The 25,765-nt window shown below is 38.2% G+C and overlaps 3 protein-coding genes across 3 annotated transcripts; 1 reads left to right on the top strand and 2 right to left on the bottom strand.

Annotated features, from left to right (window-relative positions):
* The first annotated feature begins 8,350 nt into the window (after nucleotides 1-8,350).
* On the top strand, nucleotides 8,351-12,554 carry LOC121748787 (protein PLASTID MOVEMENT IMPAIRED 1-RELATED 1-like). Its single transcript, XM_042143308.1, has 3 exons — nucleotides 8,351-8,485; nucleotides 8,813-11,048; nucleotides 11,157-12,554. The coding sequence occupies exons 2-3, from the start codon at nucleotides 8,827-8,829 to the stop codon at nucleotides 12,316-12,318; spliced, it is 3,384 nt and encodes a 1,127-aa protein (XP_041999242.1). The 5' UTR covers nucleotides 8,351-8,485; nucleotides 8,813-8,826; the 3' UTR covers nucleotides 12,319-12,554.
* Nucleotides 12,555-13,702: 1,148 nt separating this feature from the next.
* On the bottom strand, nucleotides 13,703-18,359 carry LOC121746687 (PHD finger protein ALFIN-LIKE 3-like). The gene is made up of 5 exons (XM_042140601.1): nucleotides 18,095-18,359; nucleotides 17,870-17,902; nucleotides 16,919-17,147; nucleotides 16,146-16,236; nucleotides 13,703-14,175 (listed from the first exon to the last, which is right to left on the bottom strand). The coding sequence occupies exons 1-5, from the start codon at nucleotides 18,189-18,191 to the stop codon at nucleotides 13,879-13,881; spliced, it is 747 nt and encodes a 248-aa protein (XP_041996535.1). The 5' UTR covers nucleotides 18,192-18,359; the 3' UTR covers nucleotides 13,703-13,878.
* A 1,861-nt stretch (nucleotides 18,360-20,220) lies between these two features.
* LOC121746540 (alpha/beta hydrolase domain-containing protein WAV2-like) lies at nucleotides 20,221-25,705 on the bottom strand. The gene is made up of 8 exons (XM_042140422.1): nucleotides 25,212-25,705; nucleotides 23,971-24,006; nucleotides 23,747-23,825; nucleotides 23,415-23,469; nucleotides 23,090-23,206; nucleotides 22,222-22,386; nucleotides 21,010-21,247; nucleotides 20,221-20,512 (listed from the first exon to the last, which is right to left on the bottom strand). Exons 1-8 carry the CDS (start codon nucleotides 25,447-25,449, stop codon nucleotides 20,508-20,510), a joined length of 933 nt encoding a protein of 310 aa, XP_041996356.1. The 5' UTR covers nucleotides 25,450-25,705; the 3' UTR covers nucleotides 20,221-20,507.
* Between the last annotated feature and the right edge of the window lie 60 nt (nucleotides 25,706-25,765).

Raw genomic sequence — 25,765 nt, 5'->3', positions numbered from 1 at the left:
GATGAATATCTTACGAAAAGTTTAGAAGATGATCGTGCTCAGAGGAAGAGGGACGTGGAGGTAGCCAGGCAAAATTTGGCGAAAGCATTTGAAGCCGTATCCCCTGAAGCTCCGGTCTGTGAGATTGGAGAAGTATCAATACCTGACGTGGAATTTATAGCAGAAATATGTGTAGTAGACTATGTTGGAGAAGCAGAAGCTGGAGGTGGAGACTCCCATGCACACGTACAAGAGGTAATGACTTGTGTGATTTACATATTGATTTAGTACCTCATTTGTGATTTAGTTCTCGTTTGTAATTTAGTCCTGCATTTGTGATATTGCACTTTGCAGGATGTAGTTAGATCTTCATTAGTTGACGATTCCAATCGGATTGTCGATGTCGCTGAACCTGCGACTGAGTCCGAATCTGTAGTTCACCAACCAGATTCGGTTGGGCCAGGAGCATTTGCAGATGAAGATGTGTACCGACCGGTATTGGACGGTGGTAGTCAGCCACAGCCAGACATACGGGTAGACAATGATTTCTTTCCAATCATTGAGGACATTACCCATGAATTGTTCATGGCCGCCGCTGGCACCGACACCCAAGTGCAAGAGTCAGCTCCAGCTTGTGAAGAACACGTACCAGTGGTAGGAGATGAACCCCATCAGGTGGCGGAAGATGTTTATTGTCCGTCGTTCGATTATGTTTCTGATGGATGTCGTCTTCATAACGAGGGAAGTAATGACGATGATGATGGTGATGAGGTCGGCCATTTTATCTCGTTGGCCAACATGTGTCGTGATGAACAAATGTTTACCTCATACTACGATTCGTTATGTCAGCAACAACACCCAGAGGGGGTGGGACAACAAGGGAGTGCGGAGCCAGACACCGAAGCACAAGGGTCTGGCCAGCAGCCCGGTGAAGGCAGCGGTGGGTCCAACAAAAAGCGAAAGTTCTCCCCTATTGTTGAGAAAGGGAACTTGTCATATACAAACCCTCTATGCGAGCCAGATGCAGTTGATGAGCTACAAGATCTCCAAGATCTAGAGGATTTGGAAGGCTTGCGTAAAAAGGGTATCAAGTACACCCCCTTCAAGCTGACAAATGAGCTGCCAAATCGGAAGCCTGGTGATTTCTTTAAGGATCGAGATTTCTTCTATCAGGTCATTCGCCAGTACGCGATAATGACCATACGCTGTGTACATGTAGCCAAGAATGATGGCAAAAGGCTTCGTGCCATTTGTAAGGGAAAGTCATGTGAGTGGTATGTTTATGCAAGGAAGATCGAAGCCCACAACAATACTGATTTTGTGGTAGTGAATATGCAAAGAGACCATGCTCACACATGTTCTCAAGTGTTGGATCAGAGATGGCTGACGTCCAAGTGGCTAGTCGAGCGTTACATGGAGAAAATCAAAGCGAATCCCCACATCCCGTTGGCAGCTATACGACAGTGCGTTGATGAGGAGTTCGGACTCAAAGTTGGTAGGATGAAGGCGTACCGCGCAAGAGACAGTGCATTAGAAGGTATTTTTGACAAGGCAGAACTACAGTATCGGAGACTATTCGACTACAAAGCTGAATTGGAACGGACACACGCTGACTCTAGTGTGCATATACACTACGAGAACTTCAGGGATCCTGAAGTTGTGGGTCCGAGATTCTTGAGATTTTATAATTGTCTCGGGCCGTTGAAAAAAGGTTGGATATGTTTTTGCCGTCCGATTATATTCTTGGATGTCTGTTTCTTGCTAGGTATGTACAGAGGCCAACTTATAATGGCCATGGGAATTGATCCAAACAATGGTTGGTGGCCTATTGCGTGGGCGGTGATGGAGTTGAGAGCTACGAACAGTGGAAATGGTTCCTCGGCTATCTGGCAGATGACCTCCACATACAGGAGAATACCCTAAGATTTGTCTTCATGTCTGACCAGCAAAAGGTACGAGTAATGTGATTTCAGTAAAATGTGTGTACTTCAACTGTGATTTTTGAAGTAATAATACTATAGTTGTGATTTGGCCTATAGAGTAGTAGTTTGAGTGTGATTATAGATTTTTTGTCTGTGTTATGGCTTATACTTGTACTAATTTGTGGGAAACCACATTTGGTAGGGTCTTGCAAAAGCCATCCTCGAGGATTTCCCACAGAGCGAGCATCGCTTATGTGTGCAGCACATATACAACAACTTCAAGAAGAGATTCATCGGGGAGAATTTTAAGGAGATGTTGTGGGAGCTTGCGTCGAGTACAACCCCCGAACAGTATGTGGAGCGAATGGATGCAGTGCGGATTATATATCCCCAAGCACATCAATACCTACTCGGCGTTGCTCCTAAAGAAAAATGGGTGAAGGCTTATTTCTCTCCGCATGTTTGTTGTGATGTTATCCTCAACAATATATGCGAGACCTTTAATTCGAAGATAGCAATTGCTTGCGAGTTGGCCATTGTCACCATGTTGGAGGAGATCCGGACAAGTCAGATGGAGAGGATACAGATTAGAGGCCAATGGATCAAGACATACGATCACACACTGTCGCCCGTTATCAAAGAGATCGTGGATAAGTATTTGACGAGGGCTTCTTCTTGGAGATCAACATGGAACGGAGATGATTCGTACCAAGTGTCGGGACTGTCAGGCCAGTATGTAGTGAACATGCGTGACATTACTTGCTCTTGCAGATTATGGCAGCTGACTGGGATCCCATGCACTCACGCCATTGCTACAATCAACAAGAATGGGAAGGATGTAGCAGACTATGTATCCCGCTATTATTTACGGTCCACAATGACGCTCCTGTACGAGAATGTCATCTACCCAATCAATGGATGAATAATTGGCCGAAGACTTCTGACGTTGGATTTGAACTGGCACCCCCGAGGACAAAGCGACAACGTGGATGGCCAAAGAAACTAAGGCGTGAAGAACCCCAGGTTCGTCACCATGCGAATGGATCAGAGTCTCTGCGACGAACCTTTGTACTCAGGTGTCGTCGGTGCGGACAAGATGGGCATAACCGAAGAACATGCACTAATGATCCCCGCGTAGATGCCCGAACCGAAGTTGGACAGAGTTCACAGCCCAGTGAGACCAGTGCGCCACCCACAACGGACGGTAGTGACAGGCCTGCGGCGTCCAACGTGTTTCAAAATGAAGAGGTATTGTTATTATTAATCATGATTATATGATTTCCCAACCCGCTAATTATGTTTTTTAATGGTTTGTTTGTTACAGACCACTCTACCTCGGCGAGAACGACCTAGCACACGTCGGTCTCCGCAGTCAAACCAGGAGGTAGTAGTCAAGATCTCTTTCATTTCATAAACATTGCAAGTCAATTTGACTAGTTTGTTGTTTGTTGTAGACCAATCCTACAGCTACAAGGCCCAACACACGTCGGTCTACCCGGTCAAGTCAGGAGGTAGTATTCAAGATCAAGCTTTCACTTTTCATTTCCTAAAAATCCAGTCAATTTGACTGGTTTGTTGTTTGTTGTAGACCAATACCACTGTTCCAAGGCCTAGCACATGCCGGACCAGGACTCAACCGCAGCGCTATGGCCGTCGAGGGGATCGGGGTTGAATACGCGCTCTTGTCAAGTTTGGAAACCTTAAAAGTGGAGACAATGGTGTTGGTTTTTGTTTGTGTTTTGTAAACAATGGTGGCTTGAAGCCTTTTTGTCAAACATTATTCAGATATTACCTACGGTGATTGTTATGGATCATCGTGAGAATGCACTTGTATTTGCTATGCATGTTATGGATCCATGTTATGGATCCAACATTATGATGGATTTTTGGTATATGCTATATGAGAAGGCCCTTGTACTGTATATGTTAACTTTGTACGTATGGTGGTATTTCACAGAAAGTTTTGGACGTCGTGTGTTATTCAACCAAAAGTTTTGTACGCATGGTGGTATTTTCACCAGAAGATGCGTACTTCATTCGTGATTATAAACTAAAACTAAAACTTCAAAGTGAACACTTTAATGAACCTATGCATGCGGGAACTCCATTCGGCTGTGTGAAACTTATTGTTGGGATATACTTACAGTGGAACTTCAATCCACTTCAAATGTTTAGTACCAAAATTCCCATCTTATTGCTTGAAGAAAAAAAAGTGTTACCATTACTTTAGGAAAATAATTACAAAGCATAAACACAATATTACTCCCTCCGTCCCCTAGTAGGAGTCGCTCTTTGACCGAGCATGAGTTTTAAGAAATTTAGAGAAAAGTTGGTTGAAAAAGTTAGTGGAATGTGGGACCCATATTTTTATATTAGTTTTATAATCAAATGTGAGTGGAGTGAGTTAGTGGAATGTGGGGCCTACTACCATTTATGGTAAAAAATGAAGAGTAACTCTTAATGGGGGACGACCCAAAATAGAAATTAGCGACTCTTATTCGGGGACGGATGAAGTACAATTTTCAGCATTCAGGACGTTTTTTTGGTTCTAAAAATTTCTAAATTAAGACCTGCACACTCCTCAGTCTTCATGCTCAATTTTCCCTTCAGATCTTCACATTCGTCACTTTTCATGCGGTATTTGTCTTCAAGATCACCATGCACAATACTCTTGCATCGAAGTTGTTCTTCAAACCTATCTCGTTCGAGCTTGATTCGTTGAAAGTAAGTGTCTTGGCTTGGCGATAGACCCGCATCAAACCAACAGAAGAATCTGCAATCATCTTCCTTCCAGAATGGACACCGATAGTAACGTCAACCAGGATTAGCCGTCGTCCTAGATGTCACAAGCTCAGCCGCGACATCGTGACTACAGAGAACAATCGGTGGACAAGGCCAATCCTAATTGAAACTTGACCCGAACGATTCCGAACTTGAAGACGACATTGCAAGAGCGGCCTGAATTGGAAATTCAAACCCAAACATATTAAAGTTATATGTCATTATTTATGAAATTAATTTCCCAAAAAAATTGCACCCCACAGCCGAACACACATAACCCCTAAATTGAATACAGCCAGCTTCAGCTACAAAATCCACCCCAATTCAGCAACAAAATCTACCCAAATGGATCGGAGTGCAACAAACATCGCGATCTCAAGCTCAGCTACAACAGAGATTGAATTGAAAAATGAATTGACAAATTAGTACACGCATCAGACGAAAGAAAATGGGGGGATGGATGAATTGAGGTGAGAGAATAGAACGTAGTTTCATATCCTTAAAATGTAGAGGGAATTACACCGATTAATCCAAACATCAACTTTAATTTGAAATGAAATCCCAAAAACAAACCTCGACCCAGCCAAACAAACATAAATCCTACTTCGAATACAACCAAATTCCGCTGCAAATACGACCCAATAAAAATCCCCAGGCGACGGACGAATTTCAGTGTGAGAGAATAAATTACATAAATTGGGATCTTACAACAGAGTATACTGTAGAGTTCAAACGACGAATGAATTGAATGTTGAATTACAGTGAGAGAAGGAAGTGAAGTGGGAGAAGGAAGAAGAGAAATTAATTCAAACACTCTAACTATAGAGGTATGAACACGGCAGTATGTGGAACATCAAATTTGAGTTGACAAAGGTGCAACCTATTGTCTGCAAAAGTGCAGCATCAGAGCAGAGTAGGCTTGCAACAAGCCGCAAATTGACTGAAATGCCCTTCAAGGCATAAGGGCCTTTTAGTCCGAAAAATGGCTACAAATATCTGATTTGTGATTATGTTAAAGGTCAGAGGCATGTGGCGATATGTTTTTTAGTCAGAGGTCTGGAGTGAAACAAATGGAAACGTCAGAGTCATTTTATGTAGTTCACTCTTTTAAAAAATTCCCCTCTTGATGTATACAACTAAGATATCATTCATTCATTCGTCTCCCATTCTATTTCACAAATCTATCTTGATAAGTTTCATAGAAGAAAATACTCTCTCGGCAGAAGCTGTTGCAACCGGCAGAATCAGTGTCAACTCAATCAAACTGTACACCAAAGAGAAAGCTTTATCTCTTGAGGTAGAAACCAAAATCTTTGCTAGATTTCCCAGCCCGATACATCACCCATCGACCATCAATTCTTATCCGAAATCGACGAAAGGCGCGGCTGCAGAACTCCGGCAGCGGCGGCAAGCGTAGCGGGCATTGTCTCGCAAATTTCTAGCCTCTAGGCGTGAACTATCTATGAGGATTTGGGTTAAATGCGTCAAGGGCTTAGAGCTAGCATTATTAGTTTATTAAGTTATAAGGCCAACATTGAAAAGAGCCCAACAATAAATTAAATGGCCCAAAATAAATAAGCCTAATTGTCTTCTTCTAGGCGTAGCCGGCTAAGCCCCCTCTGACGCGGGGGCTTGACACTGTGTGGTTCCGTCACTGTAATCAACAACTCTGTGCATTACATGTGATCGAGAGATGCATGAGCTAGAGAGAGGGCACGAGTCCGTTGTTTTAGGGAGTCAATCTCGAATTGTATGGAGGAGACTCTTACTCTAGAGATTGATCCACGTGTTAGATGCACCCGAGAGGGGGTCTAACCAACCTTTCCGACTTTCCTAACCACACTTAAGGCCCAATAGATGAGCACGACCCTTAGATAGTTGACATCCTTGATCCATTCTAACGGATCCATTTCCATATCCTTTCCCAATTTGTGTGAAAACCATATTTTACTTGCTTTACTTAGTTAATTGTCTTTAGTTGAGTGTTTACTCTTTGCTTTTAGTTTAAGAAAACCAAAACCTATTATACCCCATACACTTGTGGGTGACATTTTGATTGCAAAAATAACATTAGTCAATAGTAAAAATTACTCCCTCCGTCCCGCACTACTCGCACGTTTCATTTTTGGCACGGAGATTAAGGAATGAGTGTATAGCAAAGTCAAATATTACGGCTGTAGGTGAAAATTTTTACTAAAAATGGAAATAGTGCAAATAACTTGGGACGCCCAGAAAGGAAATAAGTGCAAGTAGTCCGGGACGGAGGGAGTATAATTTATGAAATATTTTATAAAAATTAAATTAAATTAAAATTGATAAAATATCTTACCTAGTATATTTTTTTTACCTATAATAAAAATTACATTTGTGAATATTTTATAAATTTCAATTCAATTTTATTTTTATTCTAGATAATTTTTTAAATATTTTTATTATATGTAAAAAAATATTTTATGATTTTTAATATTTTTCTTAAAGAATTTTTATAAATTTTAATATTGAATTAGATAGGTTAATCTAGCTAATTAGATTCATAAATACATCATTAATTTGATAAAAAAAAATATTTGACCGCTAAATTTAATAAAAAATAATTAATTTGTATCCAAAGCATTTTGTTTGAAACCAAAAAATAATACACTTAATGTATAAAATTAAAAAAATTATCTACAACATTTTATTTATGTATTTATATGGCTGGCCATATCTGACAAAAATGGATACTTTTATATTGCCTGTTATTCAAAAGCATGACATGCGTTGCATAATTTGTCTATATTATGATTGTTAGAAATTAATAATATGTGTAACATTATTATTAACCCACCACTAATAGAATAGCTTGGTCATCCTAAGCTGACAGTCAATTCCTACCTACTTCAATTATTAATACTCCTACCACTTATCCACACGATAAAAATTTGCGCTTTATTTCTTACTCCTATTAATTTCATTTGTGGCTTAATTATATATTTTTTTTAATTATGTATACTCTTTTTTTTGAGTGATTAAATTATGTATTCTCCATCACTTCAAATAGAGCAATGATAGTTTATGGTACGAAATTTGAACTTGATTTTCAAAAAATCCCCATATTTGAGTGATGTTTCTCACACTATGATATTGATAAATGGAAAATAACTTTTCTTTGTTCTAATTTCAAAATAATATAGTACTCTCTTCGTCCCAACTTAATTGTCATTCTTGGAGTGAACACGGATTTTAAGATATGTAAAGAAAAGTTTGTTGGAAAAGTTAGTGGCATATGACCCACGTTTTTATATTGATTTTATAATAAAATGTGAGTGGAGTGGGTTAGTGGAATGTGTGACGTATTTACTATTTTTATAGTAAAAATGAAGTGTGACAATTAAGTTAGGATGAACCCGAAATGAAAAAGAGTGACAATTAAATTGGGACGGAGGGAGTAGTATATAACTTTTCTTTGTTCCAATTTCAAAATAATATAGTACTACTAATTGGCAGTAATTGACAGAAAATGAATAATTTTGTCAATGAATAAATTTAAATTAGTAAGATATTTAATAGTACTATTAACTAAACTTAAAAATCATACTGTTATCTACCTACGAAGCACCAATCGTTTATCATAATATTTTCTAGTTGGATTATTCCATAAATATAATTTTGATATATTTATATTTAATTTGAAAAATCACTAAGCTGTCGTATAATTTCAACTTTGAATCGAGCATGCTCACGCCAAAATAGAGAGGGGAGAGAGAGAGAGAGAGAGAGAGAGAGCGCTGGATTTGGCTCCCAAATTTCTTCAGCTGCAAGAGGTAAGATTCCTCAATTCTCTTCTGATTTGCTTTCGCTCTTCATGTTTTTTGGTAGTGAAAAGCGGAATAAGTTGAGGGATATGCTTTTCGTAACTTATGCGTTTATCCGTTGACGATGAAATGAAACCTATGAATTAATTCATGCGCTCGACTTCATTAATATATTTCCTTACTCAACATACATTTTTCGATCTGAATTAGGGAATTTTGATTTTTTCTCATGTTTTATCCTATTTTTTCAACGGATTGTATTGCGGATGCAATCATGGATTTATGTCAGTGTTGAAAATAGGTTCATAATCTTCAAAATCGCCTTCTTAATTTCAGGTTGTGAGGAGACAATGTTGTCGAAAGCAGATGGCAGAAAGAAAATTGATGAGGTTTCACAAACTGGAAGATTCGCAAATGACCTTGAACTCATAAGCAAAGCCTTGTTTGCGGATAGACAACAGCATAGGCTTTCTAGCTCGTCGGATGCTTATAGATCGGAGGCTGTTAGAGAATCGCCTATGCCCGAGCATAAAATCAAGGCGGAGAAAGCTAAGGAGAAAGAAAAGAAGCCTTCAATTTGGAGTTGGAAAGGCCTAAAGGCATGGACCTCTGGTCGAAACCGAAGGTTCAGTTGTCATTTCTCACTCCTAGTCCATTCGATTGAGGGTCTACCAAGCCTATTTGATGATGTTTGTCTCGTTGTGCATTGGAAGAGGCAGGATGGTGAGCTGATGACATCCCCGAATATAGTTCATGAAGGGGTAGCTAATTTTGAGGAGGAGCTTATTCATTCTTGTTCTGTAAATGTTTCCAGGGGCACTACTAAGAATTTGGCCAAGTATGAGGCAAAAAATTACTTGTTGTATGCTTCTGTTTACAATGCCCCTGAGCTTGATTTGGGGAAGCGTCATATAGATTTGACAAGATTGCTACCTCTAACATTAGAGGAATTGGAAGATGAAAAGAGCTCAGGGAAGTGGGCGACTAGTTTCAGGCTATCAGGTAAAGCAGGAGGTGCAACAATGAATGTCAGTTTTGGCTACATTGTAGTAGGAAATAATAGGGCACCTTCAAGCAAAAACAATACTCCTGGCATCCTGAACCTACGAGAGAATAGGGCGATGACAGAATCTTTTGTGGATCAGTCTCATCTCAAGAATGATCTAATCCTTCGTAGAGTGGGGAGTCTTCCTGCTACTCTGGATACCTTAAAGCAGTCTGAAGAAGATATAAAGGAGCTTCATGAAATCTTGCCGATGCCAACTTCAGAACTGTATCAATCAGTCAATGAACTTTATCAGAAACTGGATGAAGAGATGCCAAATGCTTCAGTTGAAAATAAGTTAGACACAGATCCATTTCCATCACATCTTCACTCCTGTAAAGTGAATTCATTTAAACCTCCTGATGCTGATGAGAAAAATACTGAAACTCAGTGGGAAACTGGTGAGTTTGCTGTCACAGAGAAGGGGATAGAAGAGTTCACTAGGGAGCACATGAGATCAGAAGAGGATCTTTGTAAAGTTGTTCTGGCTTCTGGAGAGGTTACGGAAACTGATGGCATTGTGGAGGTAACCCTCAATAAGGAGGATATCCTTCATCCCTCCGCCAATGACACTGTTTACCGAAAGCACGAGCAGTCAATAAGAACATGCAGTTCTTCAAAGAAAGAGAATGCTGTGCTGTCCAAAGAATCACTAATGAAAGAACTGGAGATGGCACTGAGTTACGCTTCGGATTTAATGAATGAGGAACTAGATTCTCAGGAGGATGAAAGTGAAGCTCCATTTGAAGACAGTTTCTTAAAGGAGAAACCACCTAACATGGATGATATTACTGACTCAGTAGCCAATGATTTCTTAAAAATGCTGAATGTAGAGTCCAGTCCATTTTTGAGCTCTACAAGTGAGCCTGACTCACCAAGAGAACGCCTTCTAAGGGAATTTGAGAGGGATGCTCTTGCCAATGGGGGTATACTCAACTTTGATATTGAGGATGATCCAATGGAGAGTGTCAGTGATGTTCCAACAGGGTCTGTCTGGGAAGCTATGTCTAATGACTTCTATCAGTCATCAATACTGGAAGATTTCCGGGAGACATCTCAGATGGAGTCAAATGTATCCAGTAGAAGAGCCTCAAGGTTAGAGGATTTGGAAACTGAAGCTTTAATGCGTGACTGGGGCATGAATGAGAAGGCATTTCAACATTCTCCATCTAGTAAATCTGATGGGTTTCGTAACCCAGTTGGCTTACCTCCAAAGGATCTTGATCAGCAGCTTGTTTCAGAAGGTTTGGGTCCCTTTCTGCAAACTAAAAATGGAGGGTTTTTGCGCTCAATGAATCCCGCCCTTTTCAGGAATGCAAAAGGTGGAGGGAGCTTAATAATGCAGGCATCTAGTCCAGTGGTTGTCCCTGCAGAAATGGGGTCTGGCGTAATGGACATACTTCAGGGTCTGGCTGCTATGGGAATTGAGAAGCTATCCATGCAAGCAAACAAATTGATGCCTTTGGAAGATATAACTGGCAAGACAATTCAACAAATAGCATGGGAAGCTGCACCCGGTTTGGAGAGGTCTGTAGTTACTGCATGTGCATTAGTATATGCCATTTTTGTGATTTCGTTTTCCTGAGAAGTTTTGATTCCTTTATAGTTTAATTGATACATGCATTCCTGTTACAGGCAAGGTTTATCTAAAGATGAATTTGAAATTATGCAAAATATATGTAATGGGGAAAAGAGGGGTGAAGGAACATCCTCTGGCCAAGGGTTAGGCAAGTGTGGTTCTACATTGCTGGGTGCTGATACAGAGTACGTGTCTTTAGAGGATCTCGCTCCATCTGCAATGGATAAGATTGAAGCTCTTTCTATTGAGGGCTTGAGAGTACAATCTGGTATGACAGATGAGGATGCGCCTTCAAATATTAGCACACAATCTTTTGGTGAACTTTCAGCCCTGAAGGGAAAGAGCGTTGATATCAGTGGAACCATAGGACTTGATGGGGCTGGTGGATTGCAATTGCTGGATATTAAAGACAAATGTGACAATGTTGACGGATTGATGAGTCTTTCTCTTACACTTGATGAATGGATGAAACTTGATTCTGGTGAAATTGATGATGATGATCTTGTCACCGAGCGGACCTCTAGATTGCTAGCAGCTCATCGTGCTACTTCTTTGGATTTGTTTCGTGGAAAATCAAAGGGGGAGAAGAGACGAGGCAGAGGTAGGAAGTATGGTTTGTTGGGCAATATTTTCACTGTTGCACTGATGGTACAGCTGCATGATCCGTTGCGGAACTATGAGCCTGTGGGAAATCCAATGCTCGCTCTTATACAAGTGGAGAGAGTGTTTGTCCCACCGAGGCCTAAAATCTATAGAACAGTTCCTCTAGCAAGGAACTCTAGTGAAGAGGAAAAGGAGTCGAGGACTGCGACAAATGAGAACATTACTGGAACGCAAACAGAAAGCATAAATCGTGAAGAAGAGCTGATTCCTCAATATAAAATCAACGAGGTGCATGTTGCAGGTTTGAAAATGGAACAGGGTAAAAAGAAGTTATGGGGTTCCCAAAATCAACAACAGTCTGGGTCCCGTTGGTTGCTTGGAAACGGAATGGGGAAGAAGAACAAGCATCCACTAATGAAGTCAAAGGCTGTTGTAAAGAATTCAAGCCCTGCTTCTTCCTCATCTACTACAACAGTGCAGCCTGGAGATACACTATGGAGCATCTCTTCTCGTGTCCATGGAACAGGTGCAAAGTGGAAGGACCTTGCTGCACTCAATCCACATATTCGCAATCCTAATGTTATACTTCCCAACGAGACTATCAGACTGCGCTAGCATTCAGATAAAGGTGCAGTATCTTTCACATGTTTAGATAGATTTTAGCTAAAATGTATCGTGCACGTGATACTAATATGGAAAAGTAGGTTAGACTGTGGTAGTGTGGTTAGTTTATCCAAGTTTGCATTTAACTTAACTTGTTTTATTTATTATGAACAAGGCAGTGTAAAAATTATCCTGTGAATACATGAAATAGCCAAAATCGAGACGGGCTTAAACGTCTCATTTCGAAATTCCTGACTTAGTGTAACACATTGATTAGCATTGCTGTAAAGGCCATTTACACCATAACATAAGATTCAATTTTAAGGTGCCATGGAGAATGCAGTGCCTCTTTCATATATTCTGGAACTCTGCAATTATGTGGAACTGGTGAACTGCTCAACAGCCAACACTCTCTAGCTGTATGCATGCCTCTTTTAATTATCTGAACAGGCAAGTTGTGCAGTTCCATTTTTTGGCTCAACGTCATAATTGAGTTCTTCTCATCTCTCCTCTCTTGTAAGTTACCTGGATTTTTGATACGGATAGTCTAGCCAAGTGAGTGCCAGCAGGATAGCTCCACAAATCTAGCTGATTGGTTAGTTTGTTCAAGAGAAGATATGGGAGAAGATATAGGCAATCTTGTTAAGCTTGTTATTTGATTTGTTTAGCTGCATTAATCGTCTATAAATATTGAGATTCTTAGGAGAGAGAAATCATCTTGGAAGTGAGATCAGTTTAGGACGGCAGTAGCTGTGCGTGCCGTAGGCCTCTGCGGAGGATTTATATTTTTGTTTTCTTTTCTTTCCATTCATGTTATGTAATCCTTCTTCATAATTATTCGAGAGTTTCATTCCAGATTTGTTGGGTAATCCCTTGGTGCATTTTATTCAAGCAGATTGTGTGAGTGAGTTTATAAGATCGAGCACCTCTCGTGCTTGATTTAGACGAGCGACAGCCTTTTACTCCTAACAATTTTCCTTATGAGTTGTCAGCTTGTCACTGTAAGTACAACCAGTCATATAGTTGGAAACATAAAATTGTTGAAAGAGAAGAGAACAGCTGTATAAACCCCATGCGACTCTATGTCAAAAAGAGAAGAGAACTGTTGGTTTGAGTTTAAAATTGTACCACTTTACTTTTTTCCCCTTTAATTAGATGCCACTGAATTCCGAAGAATTGCCATTCCTAGTTGGAACATGTCAAAACAAACAGATTTAGTTGCGTCTCCTTGTAAGGCTGCCTCTAACCTCTTCATCTCCGTTCTCTCTTGAACATGATGCGTTCGCTTATATCCCAATTTTCATGTCTCGGATGTCTATTTCTGCATCCTTCCTTTTTGTGGCTGTTAATGTGAAAGCATATATATATAGTACTATGATTCTAGAAGACATGTGCAGAAAACAAATGTAGAATCTCTCTCAATTTCTGCATAACATCTCCAACTGTAGATGTTACTGGTTAACTGAAATATGTAGCTAAGAGAGGATTATTAAAAGTAAGCTATGCAATGAACGGTAAAAGCTAAACCCATACACAACCAAGACCAATTATACTAGCATTGGAAGACGGGCGTCAAGGCCGGGCTCTCTTGTCTGTACAGGTTGGACATTTGAACTGAGTAATGTGCTCCGCCTCAGCAAATGTGATATTGACGCACCTCCCATGGAACCATATCTGGCATAGGTCACAGGTAATCCAGAATTCATCGGAGGTGTAATATTCACCACATGATCCGCACAAGGTGGTTTCCTCATATCCGTCTTCATCCTCTTCGTCCGATCCCTCATCCTCTTCATCCGATCCCTCGTCCTCTTCATTCGATCCCTCATACTTGGCCTCATCATTTGGTTGGTGCCCTGACATTCTCTCCTGTAAATTACAGAAAAGAAAGTAAAAAAAAAAATCACTTTTATAGCTTCAGAAGAGGAAATAAAGCACAGCGACTGAAGTTGTATGAATAAAAGAGGATCCATGAAGTTTGGAAAATGAATTGATCATGAAAATAACCACAAGATTCATAACATGGATGTACTGTTGATACATTGTATCACCCACCTGCCAGTATATGAAGTCATTAATACAACACAGTCAAATCCCAAAACGACTACCTAATGATTAGTGAAATAACTCCTAAGCTTTAATTTAATACCCTCCGTCCATGTAAAATAGTCCCCAAAGTGGACGACACGAGTTTTAATGCACAATTGGTAAACTATTAGAGAGAAAGAGCTGGTGGTTGAAGTAGCGTTAGAAAGTTTCCATAGTCAGTAGATATACTAGGGTAATAAACAGTTAGAAAGTTTCCGTAAATAGACAGGGACTAAATGAAAAAAATGGAACTATTATTCATAGATGGAGTCACACAGAGAGTAATAGTTTTAGTGTCAGCAGCATCACATCTCACCCTCACAAAGATGTTACATTTGGCACAGTGAATATGTTACGTACGGAAAATTCATGGTTTTCTTCGTTTTTTTTCCTCATCCATGTTAGAGTGCAGAACTTCTATAGAACATGCAAATCGTCCAGTGACTATGATGCGTCTTAATTCAACTAATGGATGCACGCTAGTTTTGGATTCTGTAGTCAGAGAGTGTTGTGTACAAACTTATAGATGAACATGGGCACAGCAAACTCATCATAACCATCATGTAAAACAAGGGGATATTCTTTCTTTCCTTTGAAAAAAAGAAACATGCTAACAATATCCAATAACTAAACAAAGTCATCATGAAACATCAATTCTTAAACTATTAGCCATCATAGCATCATCAAATTTCCAGATTTTCTTTTGTTACCTCAATAGAAAATCAATTGTTTTTTAACATCAACCAGCCAGAACAGCATGTAAAGCAAACAGCTTGGTCCTGCCTTAGCAGATTGAAAGCAAGACTAATTGATAAAATTTGCAGACATTTTAGTGAGATGAGTTATGACACTAGAACTCATGCCCACTGATGATGCATGTTATCTCATGTTTTGGTTCAAGTGCATAACAATGTGCTATATAAATTCAAATATTTATTCAGAGATATAGCTCAGCCTCAAACCTATAGGTTATGTAATTTAGCTGGTTAGATCATGAAATGATATGTTTATTAGTATGTATATTACAACCATCAGGCTACAGTTTAAACTTCCCGGACATGGTAACTTCAATATTTAGGATGAGGGACCAAACTGGGTAAAGAACTTCAAATTCTGCCTACTAGAAGGACCAGGAGGAAGGGTGACAAAAGAGGTGAGCTTTATTCATCACTACTTCTACCTTAATACTCCCAGTTTGTCACATTTTTCCATTTCTGTCCATCCCACAAAATTGATCACATTTCATTTACCCATATTCCACTAACTCATTCCCACTCACATTTTTATTAGTATAAAACTAATATATAAAAATAGGACCCACATTCCACTAACTCTTTCAACTCACTTTCCATTACATTTCCTAAAACCCATGTCCGGTCAAAGTGTGACAAAATTTATGGGACGGAGGAGGAAGTAACATAATGATTTCCCAAAATAAAGTGAAGACAAGAATGGACAGTTATAATCATGTGAAAAATATATCTTTGGTCACAAGGCAAGTGGAAGATCTCTTTGATAGCTTATAGCTCACATTTTTTTATACTGGACAAAATATAGCCCATTATGAATGAGCAGAGTGTAACACAAAAGCCTTATTTTTAAAACTCGTATAAATGTACTCATAACTTATGTCTTCCAAAATAATAGAATAGGATTAGTGTTTTAGTGATGCAAGACCCAAGATATCAATAGAAAAAGATATGATGATTACCCAAGATATAAATAGAAAAAGATATGATGATTTCATTTACCAGTGATATTGCTTGCTGCTTATGTTTTGCATATTGTATCACAACTTCTAAAACGGTTGGGAGATCATTTATCATATCGAATAGACATTTCCTGCATCCAACACAAACAGAATGAAGCTAGCAGTAATCGCAGGTTCAAAGAAATTAAGTAAAGGTATAAATGGCCTTTACCTAAATTTAGCGGGTTAGATCCCAGAAGATACAATAGTACTAACTTTATACTGCAATATGCTCATCTTTATTAGTAAGGAACAATAAATTAAAGGGGTTGGCAACCAAGCCAAAACTTTGTTTAGGTAATGAAACTTCAGCATAAAATACTAGGACCATAAGTCTGATGGCATTCTTATTACTTTTTCTCACGGGGTTGGAAAGCTTATTCGAAACATATAGGCAACTATAAAGTGCTAACTTAAGGTTAGCATTATCATGCTTGAATACATGGGAGATTAGCAAAAGACTAGATAGAAAGTAAGCACACATTAACAAAGGATTTGGGACAATTATATCTTAATTTTGCACAATATGGAAGGGAGATCACCTGATCTACATCGATAAATCAAAACTATATGTAGTTGTTCTTTAGATATCACTCCAAATAGAATAGAACATTATAATTCTATAATTCTCAGCCTTCTTTAGATCCCCCACCCCCAACAGGGATCAATAAGATGGAATTTTAAGGAAACGAATAAGGGAGTGATTTACAGTAAATAAAAAAAAGTTAAAGCGAATGAATATTCAAATAACTTCACAATTTACAAAATCACTACCTGTCAGTTTTATCAAAATAACATCTGGCACCAAAGTAGGAGGCAAGAGAAAGTAGCCATGCATCACTGTGGATGGCAACATAAGCTAACCAGTCCTTTTCTTGCATTCCATCTCTGGCAAAGTTTATACCTAAAGCAGGTTCTGGAAGGTCTGGAGGCACCTTCTCAGGAGGCAGATCTATTTTCCATTGCCCATTGGGTAATCCAAAAAGACACAGATTTGCCTTATCTGCAAAATGTCCGTTAATTTGACAAAAGCAGCGTCATTAATGGGTAGAATTTTCGTTTATCGAATGATTAAATAGCGGCTGATTATAGCAATAAACAGTAATATCCTTCACTACAGACTAAGACCCATATATAAGTTGGTGATAAATGTATAGCAGTGGATATAAGAAAAAAATTGCACTAACAACTTTGCTTCTTGGGTTGCCTAGAAATTTAATGGTCAGATCTTCATGCATGACTGCCACACAACAATACAAAGGGTAATACTGTATACATATGATATCCATGAGCAGACAAAGCATATTCATAAAAGTTCCACCCCACACCATATATAGATATATGAAAACAATTTGGCGTAGCATCAACAACGGGTATAGGACATCAAAGATACCTCGTCAACAAGTTGCACGTTCCTATGTAAGAATCCTAAGATTAAGTCCGCAGCAGTCAGCAGGAATATCAGTACGTTTAATTTATATGCTGCTGAAGTATATAGTATAGTATACTATACAATTAAAGAACCCCAAAATTGCAAGAATCAAAGAACCCCAAAATTGCAACAGATAACTCCATAATGATACTATAAAGCGACTTTAGTAGTATCAAATAACACATGCCAAAATTTTCTTATATGAACAAGTGCCAAAATTTTCTAAAGAGTAATATAACTGATCGAAAAATCAAGCAAATAGATAAACTAAAACAAACTTTAACCTAACTCACCAGGATCACACTGTCGGATGAATTCCTTAGCATCTGAAAAAGAGAAAATGAATAGATAGATAAATAAACGGAGGAAGAAAAAGAAATAAAAACAAATTTAGCAGAATGCACAACAATCAAGAAACAGGAACCCTAACTCCAAGAAGAATAAAGAAAATCAAATTACACGAGCATTATAGTGAACTTTTTTTATCAAAAAAAGAAAGGATGGAGAGAGAGAGTTACCAATGGTGAGAGCTTTGATCAAGGCCATGCGTCTACCATTGTAATCTCCAAAAACCTCCCACACCGTGCGATAATTGTCGGGCCCAAATCCGTCCATCACAGCTGAAGTGTTTGTTAGTTATGGTTTGAAGAATTGGAGGGTTGAAGGAGAGAGAGAGAGAAGAGTCGGTTATGGTTTTAAATAGAAAAGAGAGGGAGACATTATCTGTACTGATTTGGCACCAAAATTGAAATCCACTCTATCAACCTCACGCCAATTCGCACTTTTCCCAAATTTAAACTCCATTAATTTTCAATTATGAAATTATTCAACTTTTATTTAGTGTATTGTGTACTATAAAACAGTCTTATTTTAAAAAAAAATAGAAAATGAGCTTTAAAATGTCCTGAAAATGAATGCGACTCAATTATCTCAGTAACATTTATCAATTCTATGATTGTATCTCAATTTTTCATCTCGTCAATTCCATCTCAGTTTTTTCAACTAGTACAATATTAATAACATTTTGTTACATAACCATTTCCACAAACGTTAATATGGAAATACTATTAATAAAACCATAAAACAATTTATGCACACAATAAGCCATCTTGTAGTACTCCTTCCATCCTATTTTAAGTGAACTATTTTCTTTTTTGGAATGTCTCACTTTAAATGCCAGATTTTTAAAAATAGAAAGATCACTATCTTTACTTTTTCTCTCTTACTTTATTTTCTCCGCTTAACTCACAAAACAACACTAAATAAAATCTCACCGCTAGAAATACCCCATTTAAAATAGGATGGGGGATTATATGTCATGATTCAACCCCATAGTTTGATAGCTCTAACTATAAATACGCGCACCGGCATGTCCTAACTAAGAGCATCCTCATCCGTGCTCTTGCCAACGAGCACGGATGTGGGCCCGGACCCACTTTTACTCCCCCTCCTCTTAAGCAAGAGCACAACACTCACATCCGTGCTCTTCCGCAAGGACAATCTCAAGAGTCCCACCATTCTATTGTTCAATTTTTATTTTTTTAAAAAAAATTTAACTCCTATATAAATGAGGAAATTACAAATAAACTCCTATACTATAGATAGGAGGAAATTACAACTGATGGTCAAGAGGGCTCGAACTCGGCACCTCATGCAATAATGTCTAAGCTCCTTGCCGCTAGGACAAAGGCTCTGGACCCATTCTATTATTCAATTTAAATAAAAACATTTCCACAAAATTAAAATGCATTAAAAATATCCAGAATACTATTACAAATTACAAAAAAATTAAAAATTACATAATTAAAATCCTAAAAATTAAAAAGTACATAATTAAAATCCTAAAAATTAAAAAGTACATAATTAAATTCATAAAATTAAAAAAACCACTACTCGTGGTCGAATTTCGCCCAAATGTGTTTGATTAGGTCTTCTTGTAGCTCAATGTGGGCTCGGGTATCGCGCATTGTGTTCCTTGTTTCGAGTTGATCTAGTTGGTCGAGGAGGAGGGGCGGGGGTATTCGCGGTGACATAGGCTTCATAGGCGGCACGATATTGTTCATAGTATTCTTCTTCTTCTTCGCGCTCCGCTTCCGCAATGAAATTGATGAAATCCATTTGAGAGGGTTTGAGTGAGAGAGGAAGATGTAGATAAGTTATATGAAAAAATATGAATGAGAGATGAATGAGAGATGATTTGATGTTAAAAATGGATGATAAATGTGTGTATTTATAAATGATTTTGGGAATAAAAAATTAAAAAAAAATCAAAAAAATTTCAGAAAAACAGGAAAAAAAACAGCCATATTTTTAAGAATCTGAATTATTTTTTTAATTTAATTTTTGGTATTATTTTTATTTTAAAAAAATAAATTTCCAACGGAAATGCCGTTGGTCAATCAGAACGCGTCACGTCAGCTGCTCGCTGGCACGGACGTGCTCGATGCATCGAGCAGCGGCAAGAGCGCAGCGGCGAGCAGGCGGTGCAGCGCCGCTGGCACGGACGGACAGGTGTCCACTCACCGTTGCAGATGCTCTAACAAATGCTCCAAAGATAATAGTAATACAACAAACACCGAATTTAAGTTTTTTTTTTCTCTAAACAAATGAATATATTGATGCACTACGATTAGGTCCAAACAAGTTGACAATAGAAGTCGCCAATTCCAATTAGCAATAATATCAGAATATTTTCTCCAATTCCTTGTTCATACAAGTACAATTATTCTTATTAGGAAATGGTGCACTATAACCACGTTCATCTCATATACACCAAAAAGCGTCCAAACTGTCTTGCAAAATTTGTGCCTCACCAATAGTAGCAGCCATCTTCAACCACAGTGCTTTTGCTTAATGTAACTTATAAATGGGCACAGCTGTTCACTCCCCAGTCCCAGGACAAAACTCCACATCCCACCATAAACCCTTGCATTAATCTGAAAGAAACAGAAAAAAAAAACGATAATATAACAAAAAATACGAGGCAACAATTGGTCAGAAAAACCCAACTCTACAAGAGATATAAAATACTAAGAATTATACACTTGAGAAAAAGAGAGCTACACGTTAAGAATCAAAGTCATAAGCAGAATTGGAGGGAACAGCATAGTTGGATCTTCTTCTGGTTAAAGGTGGAGTTAAAGTGCCAAAATTAAAGATTGATGACAGAAATTCGGGTGGATAATGAAAAAGGGCTTCGTATCCACACTAGCAATTTATTTGCTAGATGTGTTGTCATTCTTACTCTAAAGACGGTGCCTCAGCGTGAAGTTTGGGAAACGTAATGTGGTAAGTTGAAGTTAATTCTAGCTATAAAGGGTATAGTGCAGCAAACAGGATCCCAGCCTAATGTGGTAAGTTGAAGTTAATTCTAGCTATAGAGGGTATAGTGCAGCAGACAGGTATCCAGAGGCAAAATAAATCCAAAACTTACCCACTTTAGAGGAGCCACTATCCTTCTTTTCTGGCACTGTTTTTTCCAAGAACTCCTGAATTGTTCTCCAATATCGATCACCACCAGCCAACCATGTATCCATATGCATTCCCGTAGGGAATTCTACAAATGAACACTGCTGATTCCGGGCAGCTGCTTTAGCATATAGCATCTCCATGTGAGCGGGGGGAACCATTTCATCTTGTAGTCCAGAAAGGAGGAGGATTGGTTGTTTGACCTGTGCAGTTAAAAACATAATATGTTAGTGAACAATTTTATCATAGTTAGAACACATAATTTCTCTCGCACAAGAGGCAAAATTAAATAATGGCAAATAACTACTGGAAAGGAATGTTTGACAAGATCAAACCTGGATAATTACATATCACAAGCGGCTGTTGATACTTACCTTCATCTACTTTCAATCTAGTCACTTACCTCTCTGATAATTTTCATTTTGATTTGTCAACTAGCATTTAATTATAGATTAATCCCTTTCAAAAAATGTAGTATAGTTTAATTACCAGAGAGCTGGCGTGCATCCTGCTCAGTATACTTTTCTTGGATGAGAACTTAACACTCAAGTCATTTGCACTTTATCTGTCATTTTTCTTATTATTTCAACCAGTAAATACGAAAATAAGAGTGGCAAAAATAAAAATTAGCAGAAGAGTGACCAACCAAGAAATGGAGGCTAGGATGGCAATAGCCACTAACTACTTTGTCATGCTAGCTTTCTGCCAACTAAAAATACCTTTCGCAGAAGTGATTGATTTGAAAGTAAAACTTAAGGTCGTAATTCAAAACAGAAAAAATAAAAAGATAGATAAATAAAATGAAAGTAAGCACAAGTTAAGTAATACTTATCAATACATCTAAGACAGTACACCCTATGTGACAGTTTGAAATAGAATTATAGGAATCATGACTTTCCACACGTGAACAAAGAAATGAAAAGATTTATATACTAATAGTTAGTTACTTTACATTCTCATAATTATGCTAGCAGCTGGTTACAACACGAAGTATAAAATTGATCACTTATCTTTGATTCATTCGGTAGCAATTGAATTTATTAAAGACTCATATTCTAACATAAAAACTAAGCCTTTGAGCTTTAAGCCACATGGAGCTGATTGCCAGTATTTTGGCATTGGCAAGACACCCACACAAGTAGAACAAATAATAGACTCCAACAACATTTAGGCTCACCTCTCCAATAACATCAACAGTGCTCCAGGGAGAACGAACAAGAAAATTAAGAACTTTAGGACCCTTGGAGCCACCTTTTCCAATAAACCACTTCAGAAATGGTAAGAGAACTCCAGCCATGTCCAAAATGGATGTGAAAGTATTTTCTAGTATCAGTGCAGCTACCTGTGATGTTTCAGTTAAAAATAATATCAGAGCGGGGCAAGCAAAGAATGAAAGACTACATCATATTGCCAAAACACAAAAAACGAAAAGAAGAATGCTAAATCGCAAGAGTTATATGGATATCAAAGTTTGATGAAGATTTTAGCAACCAGTCGCCCTAAAATATTTACCAAGTGTCTACAATGTCATTGTAAGGTGACGTGGCAAAAAAAAACAGCTAGGCCTAAAGGGAAAGTCAGCGAAGGGAAACAATAACCACATAATTTTGTTACTCGCATTAAATCTAACATTGCTACATACTACATAGTAACACTAGAGTGTCAGAGTCACGTAGGTCATGGTTCTACAATGATACATCAGAAAATTCAGAACAAACTAGGAAATGGCGAGTAAATGCAAATTAACAAGAAAATGGGGCATGCTGTATTATGTCTATATCCCTCTTACGCATTCACATTAGCTTATGTCTATTTCAAAAGCTGTACTATATTATTTTGGACATTAGTTGGAAAAACAAAATTGTCGCTTCGATACATCTGTTGATCTGAATTCTGAAAGTAGAAGTTTGTGCACAAAATGGTACTGTATTAAATAAAGGTTTTCCCTTGCTAAAGTAAATAACTCATGGGGGAGAGAAGAGAAAAGGTAAGATATATAAAAGAAGTGTGGTTCTCAGCCTGCAGGGATGAATGGATGATATTACCTTGTCTGGATTGTTTCTAACTAGCACAGTTCCAACAGCTCCCCCAAGAGACCTTCCAAAGACAACAATTCTGGAAGTGTCAATATCTACTCTTTCAACCAGATGGTTCAAAGCAGCCTGTTTAGTTGGAAAACGGCATGAATTAGCATAAGTTGCATCCAATCCTTCCCACACCTCACCACATGAAATAACAGAATTAAAAATATACATGTATATACACAAAAAGACACTGCAGGAATACAATAATCCTCCTTCTCTATTTAAAAGCTTAGAGAATTGGCTGCAATACACTTTTATATAGAAGATCGGGAGCAAGAAGGCAAACCTGAGCATCCTTAGTGATACCTTGTTGTGAAGGGAACCCATCACTAGCCCCATAACTGAAAATTTCGAGGCAGAAAAATGAGCTAATTCGTTTAGATAACTAAGCACAGGCTAAGTGTACCAAGCATACCATCAAACTAGGATGGGAAAAAGGGCAGAAATGGAAAAGAAAGAGGTGAACTAGACGAGGATGAAGTATTATCAGAAGAAGATGATACAGAATACATGTATTTAATAGTCAGGAGCTCGAAAAAGATGCAAGTAGATACAAATACACACATAAAAAGGACAATAAACTCTGGTTTCAATCTGCGATATAGAAAAGCTGCTCACCCTCTGTATGAAAGCATGAAAACATTGCATTGCAATTGCTGTAACATAATCCGAACCATTTCAAGGCGGTGAGCAATATCTGTAATTAACTAGTCAAGGCCCAACATAATATACACAAGTTCCTTCCCAAATAGGAAACACTGGGAGCTACCTCTAGTCCTCTACACATCAGACATTGTTATATAACCAATAGCCACCCACAAAAAGAACAACGAAAAAGATACTGCCAGCATTTTCCTGGAAAAAAAGAATAGTTGGACCTGAAAAAGTCATGAAAACATGTCTTAGTGTTAGTCAGTCCAATCAATAATAACTTATGTTTCAGAAACAAATGTAAATGATAAAATAGAAGGCCAGAAATAAGGAGGCTCAGAAGAGTGGAGTAGTAATTTAATAATTGATGCATCTCCTTCAAGACTCACACTCTTCTTAGCAATAATTGCACCATCAAATATATGCTCTCCTTTGGTCCTTTTTATTATTTTACTTTGTGTGAATACAGAGGGAAACAGATAGATGTACATACAGTTTTATGATGTCCATAGTTTTCCAAACATGTGGTACTATAGGACACAAAGAGAAAGCAAGTATTTGTTTAGTTAGAGATGCCGCTGATACGTTGCTCACAGTTTAGCAGTACTTATAATGATCCGTTTGATACGTAAACTGAGAAAAGGTCAGATAGAGAAGCGAAGTTTTAAAAATGGCTTTTCTTATGTATCAAACATTTGATAAACCCCTAACATAATGGCTTTTCTTATGTATCAAACACACCCCTAACATAATGGCTTTTCTTATGTATCAAACATTTGATAAACCCATAAATCAAGGTTTTTCTTGACTTTTCCTATGTATCAAACACACCCCTAACATATTTGCACTGAGACCAAATTACCACTATGTTCAAATGAAAATAAAACCTACATGTCAAAGAAGTTGACCAGCCCCTATAATGAAACAATGAATGGTAATCACCCATACTCTAATATGTTATCCATAGTTCCATATTTACGCTTTCAAGAAAACTTAACCATAAGTTTACTAATCTTCCCACATTGCAAACATTTATCTCAATTTGAGATTCTCAAATGATAACAAAAAATATTTCCATAATATTCTAGCTACTGTACAGTTTTTGTAGCAGTTCTACAGCATCATTTTCCTAATTCCTGCCAAAGTTCTCTTATTTTATCATAATTAGCCTCGGATCCATGTTTCCAACTCCAAGCCACTACTTTTCATAAAAATCAGTGGGAAGCATCTTAATTACACATCACCCCACCACACTAACCAAAAAAAAAGAATTTTGGAAGCTTCGTCTACACACTACCACAAAACCCTAAAAATCAAGTGCCAAATTATCAGAAGAAGAAAAAAAGATTCATTGCGATTAGACTACAATCGCGACTCCAAACAACCGTTAAAACAGTAAAGCATACACATAACCTAATAAAAAGACACAAACCTTTACAATCGGAGGAGAGCTTGATGAACCAAGCGTGGAGACGGACGCCGTCTGATGAAGTGAGCCAGACATCCTCGTATAAGAGGCGGAGACGGGCAGGGGTGATGGGGTAGGACTTAGTGAGACCAGGCAGCACGGGTACGTAGACGAGCTTCTCCTGGAAAGCCACGAGCAATGCCATGCCGGCCACCACGATTCCGCCAACTCCATAGAGCAACGCGCTCACGAACGACACCATGGATTGACGCACGCCCTTCCCCCTCGATCTCTCTCTCTCTACTTTATCTTTGTAAATAAGATTGAGTGGTTTCGTGGGTGTGTCTGATTCCGGAGCATGGATCGTCGATCGATGTGCAGAGGGAATTGAATTTTGCTGGTTGATGTTTGCGTGTTGAGAGATTTAGATTTTAGAGAGATCGAAATGGGGGATTTTCTAGTTTCTAGTTTCTAGTTTCCCTTGCGTTTTAGCATTTCTGGGTTCAGCAAAGTAATCTAAACGACATCGTTTAAGAAAATGGATGGTGGCTTTGGTAATCAAGTTTTAAAAACTTTTA

This window comes from Salvia splendens, chromosome 9 (genome assembly GCF_004379255.2).
Source record: "Salvia splendens isolate huo1 chromosome 9, SspV2, whole genome shotgun sequence".
Taxonomy (NCBI): domain Eukaryota; kingdom Viridiplantae; phylum Streptophyta; class Magnoliopsida; order Lamiales; family Lamiaceae; genus Salvia; species Salvia splendens.
The sequence above is the reverse complement of the archived record's forward strand: the minus strand, read 5'-3'. Positions and strand labels throughout refer to the sequence as shown.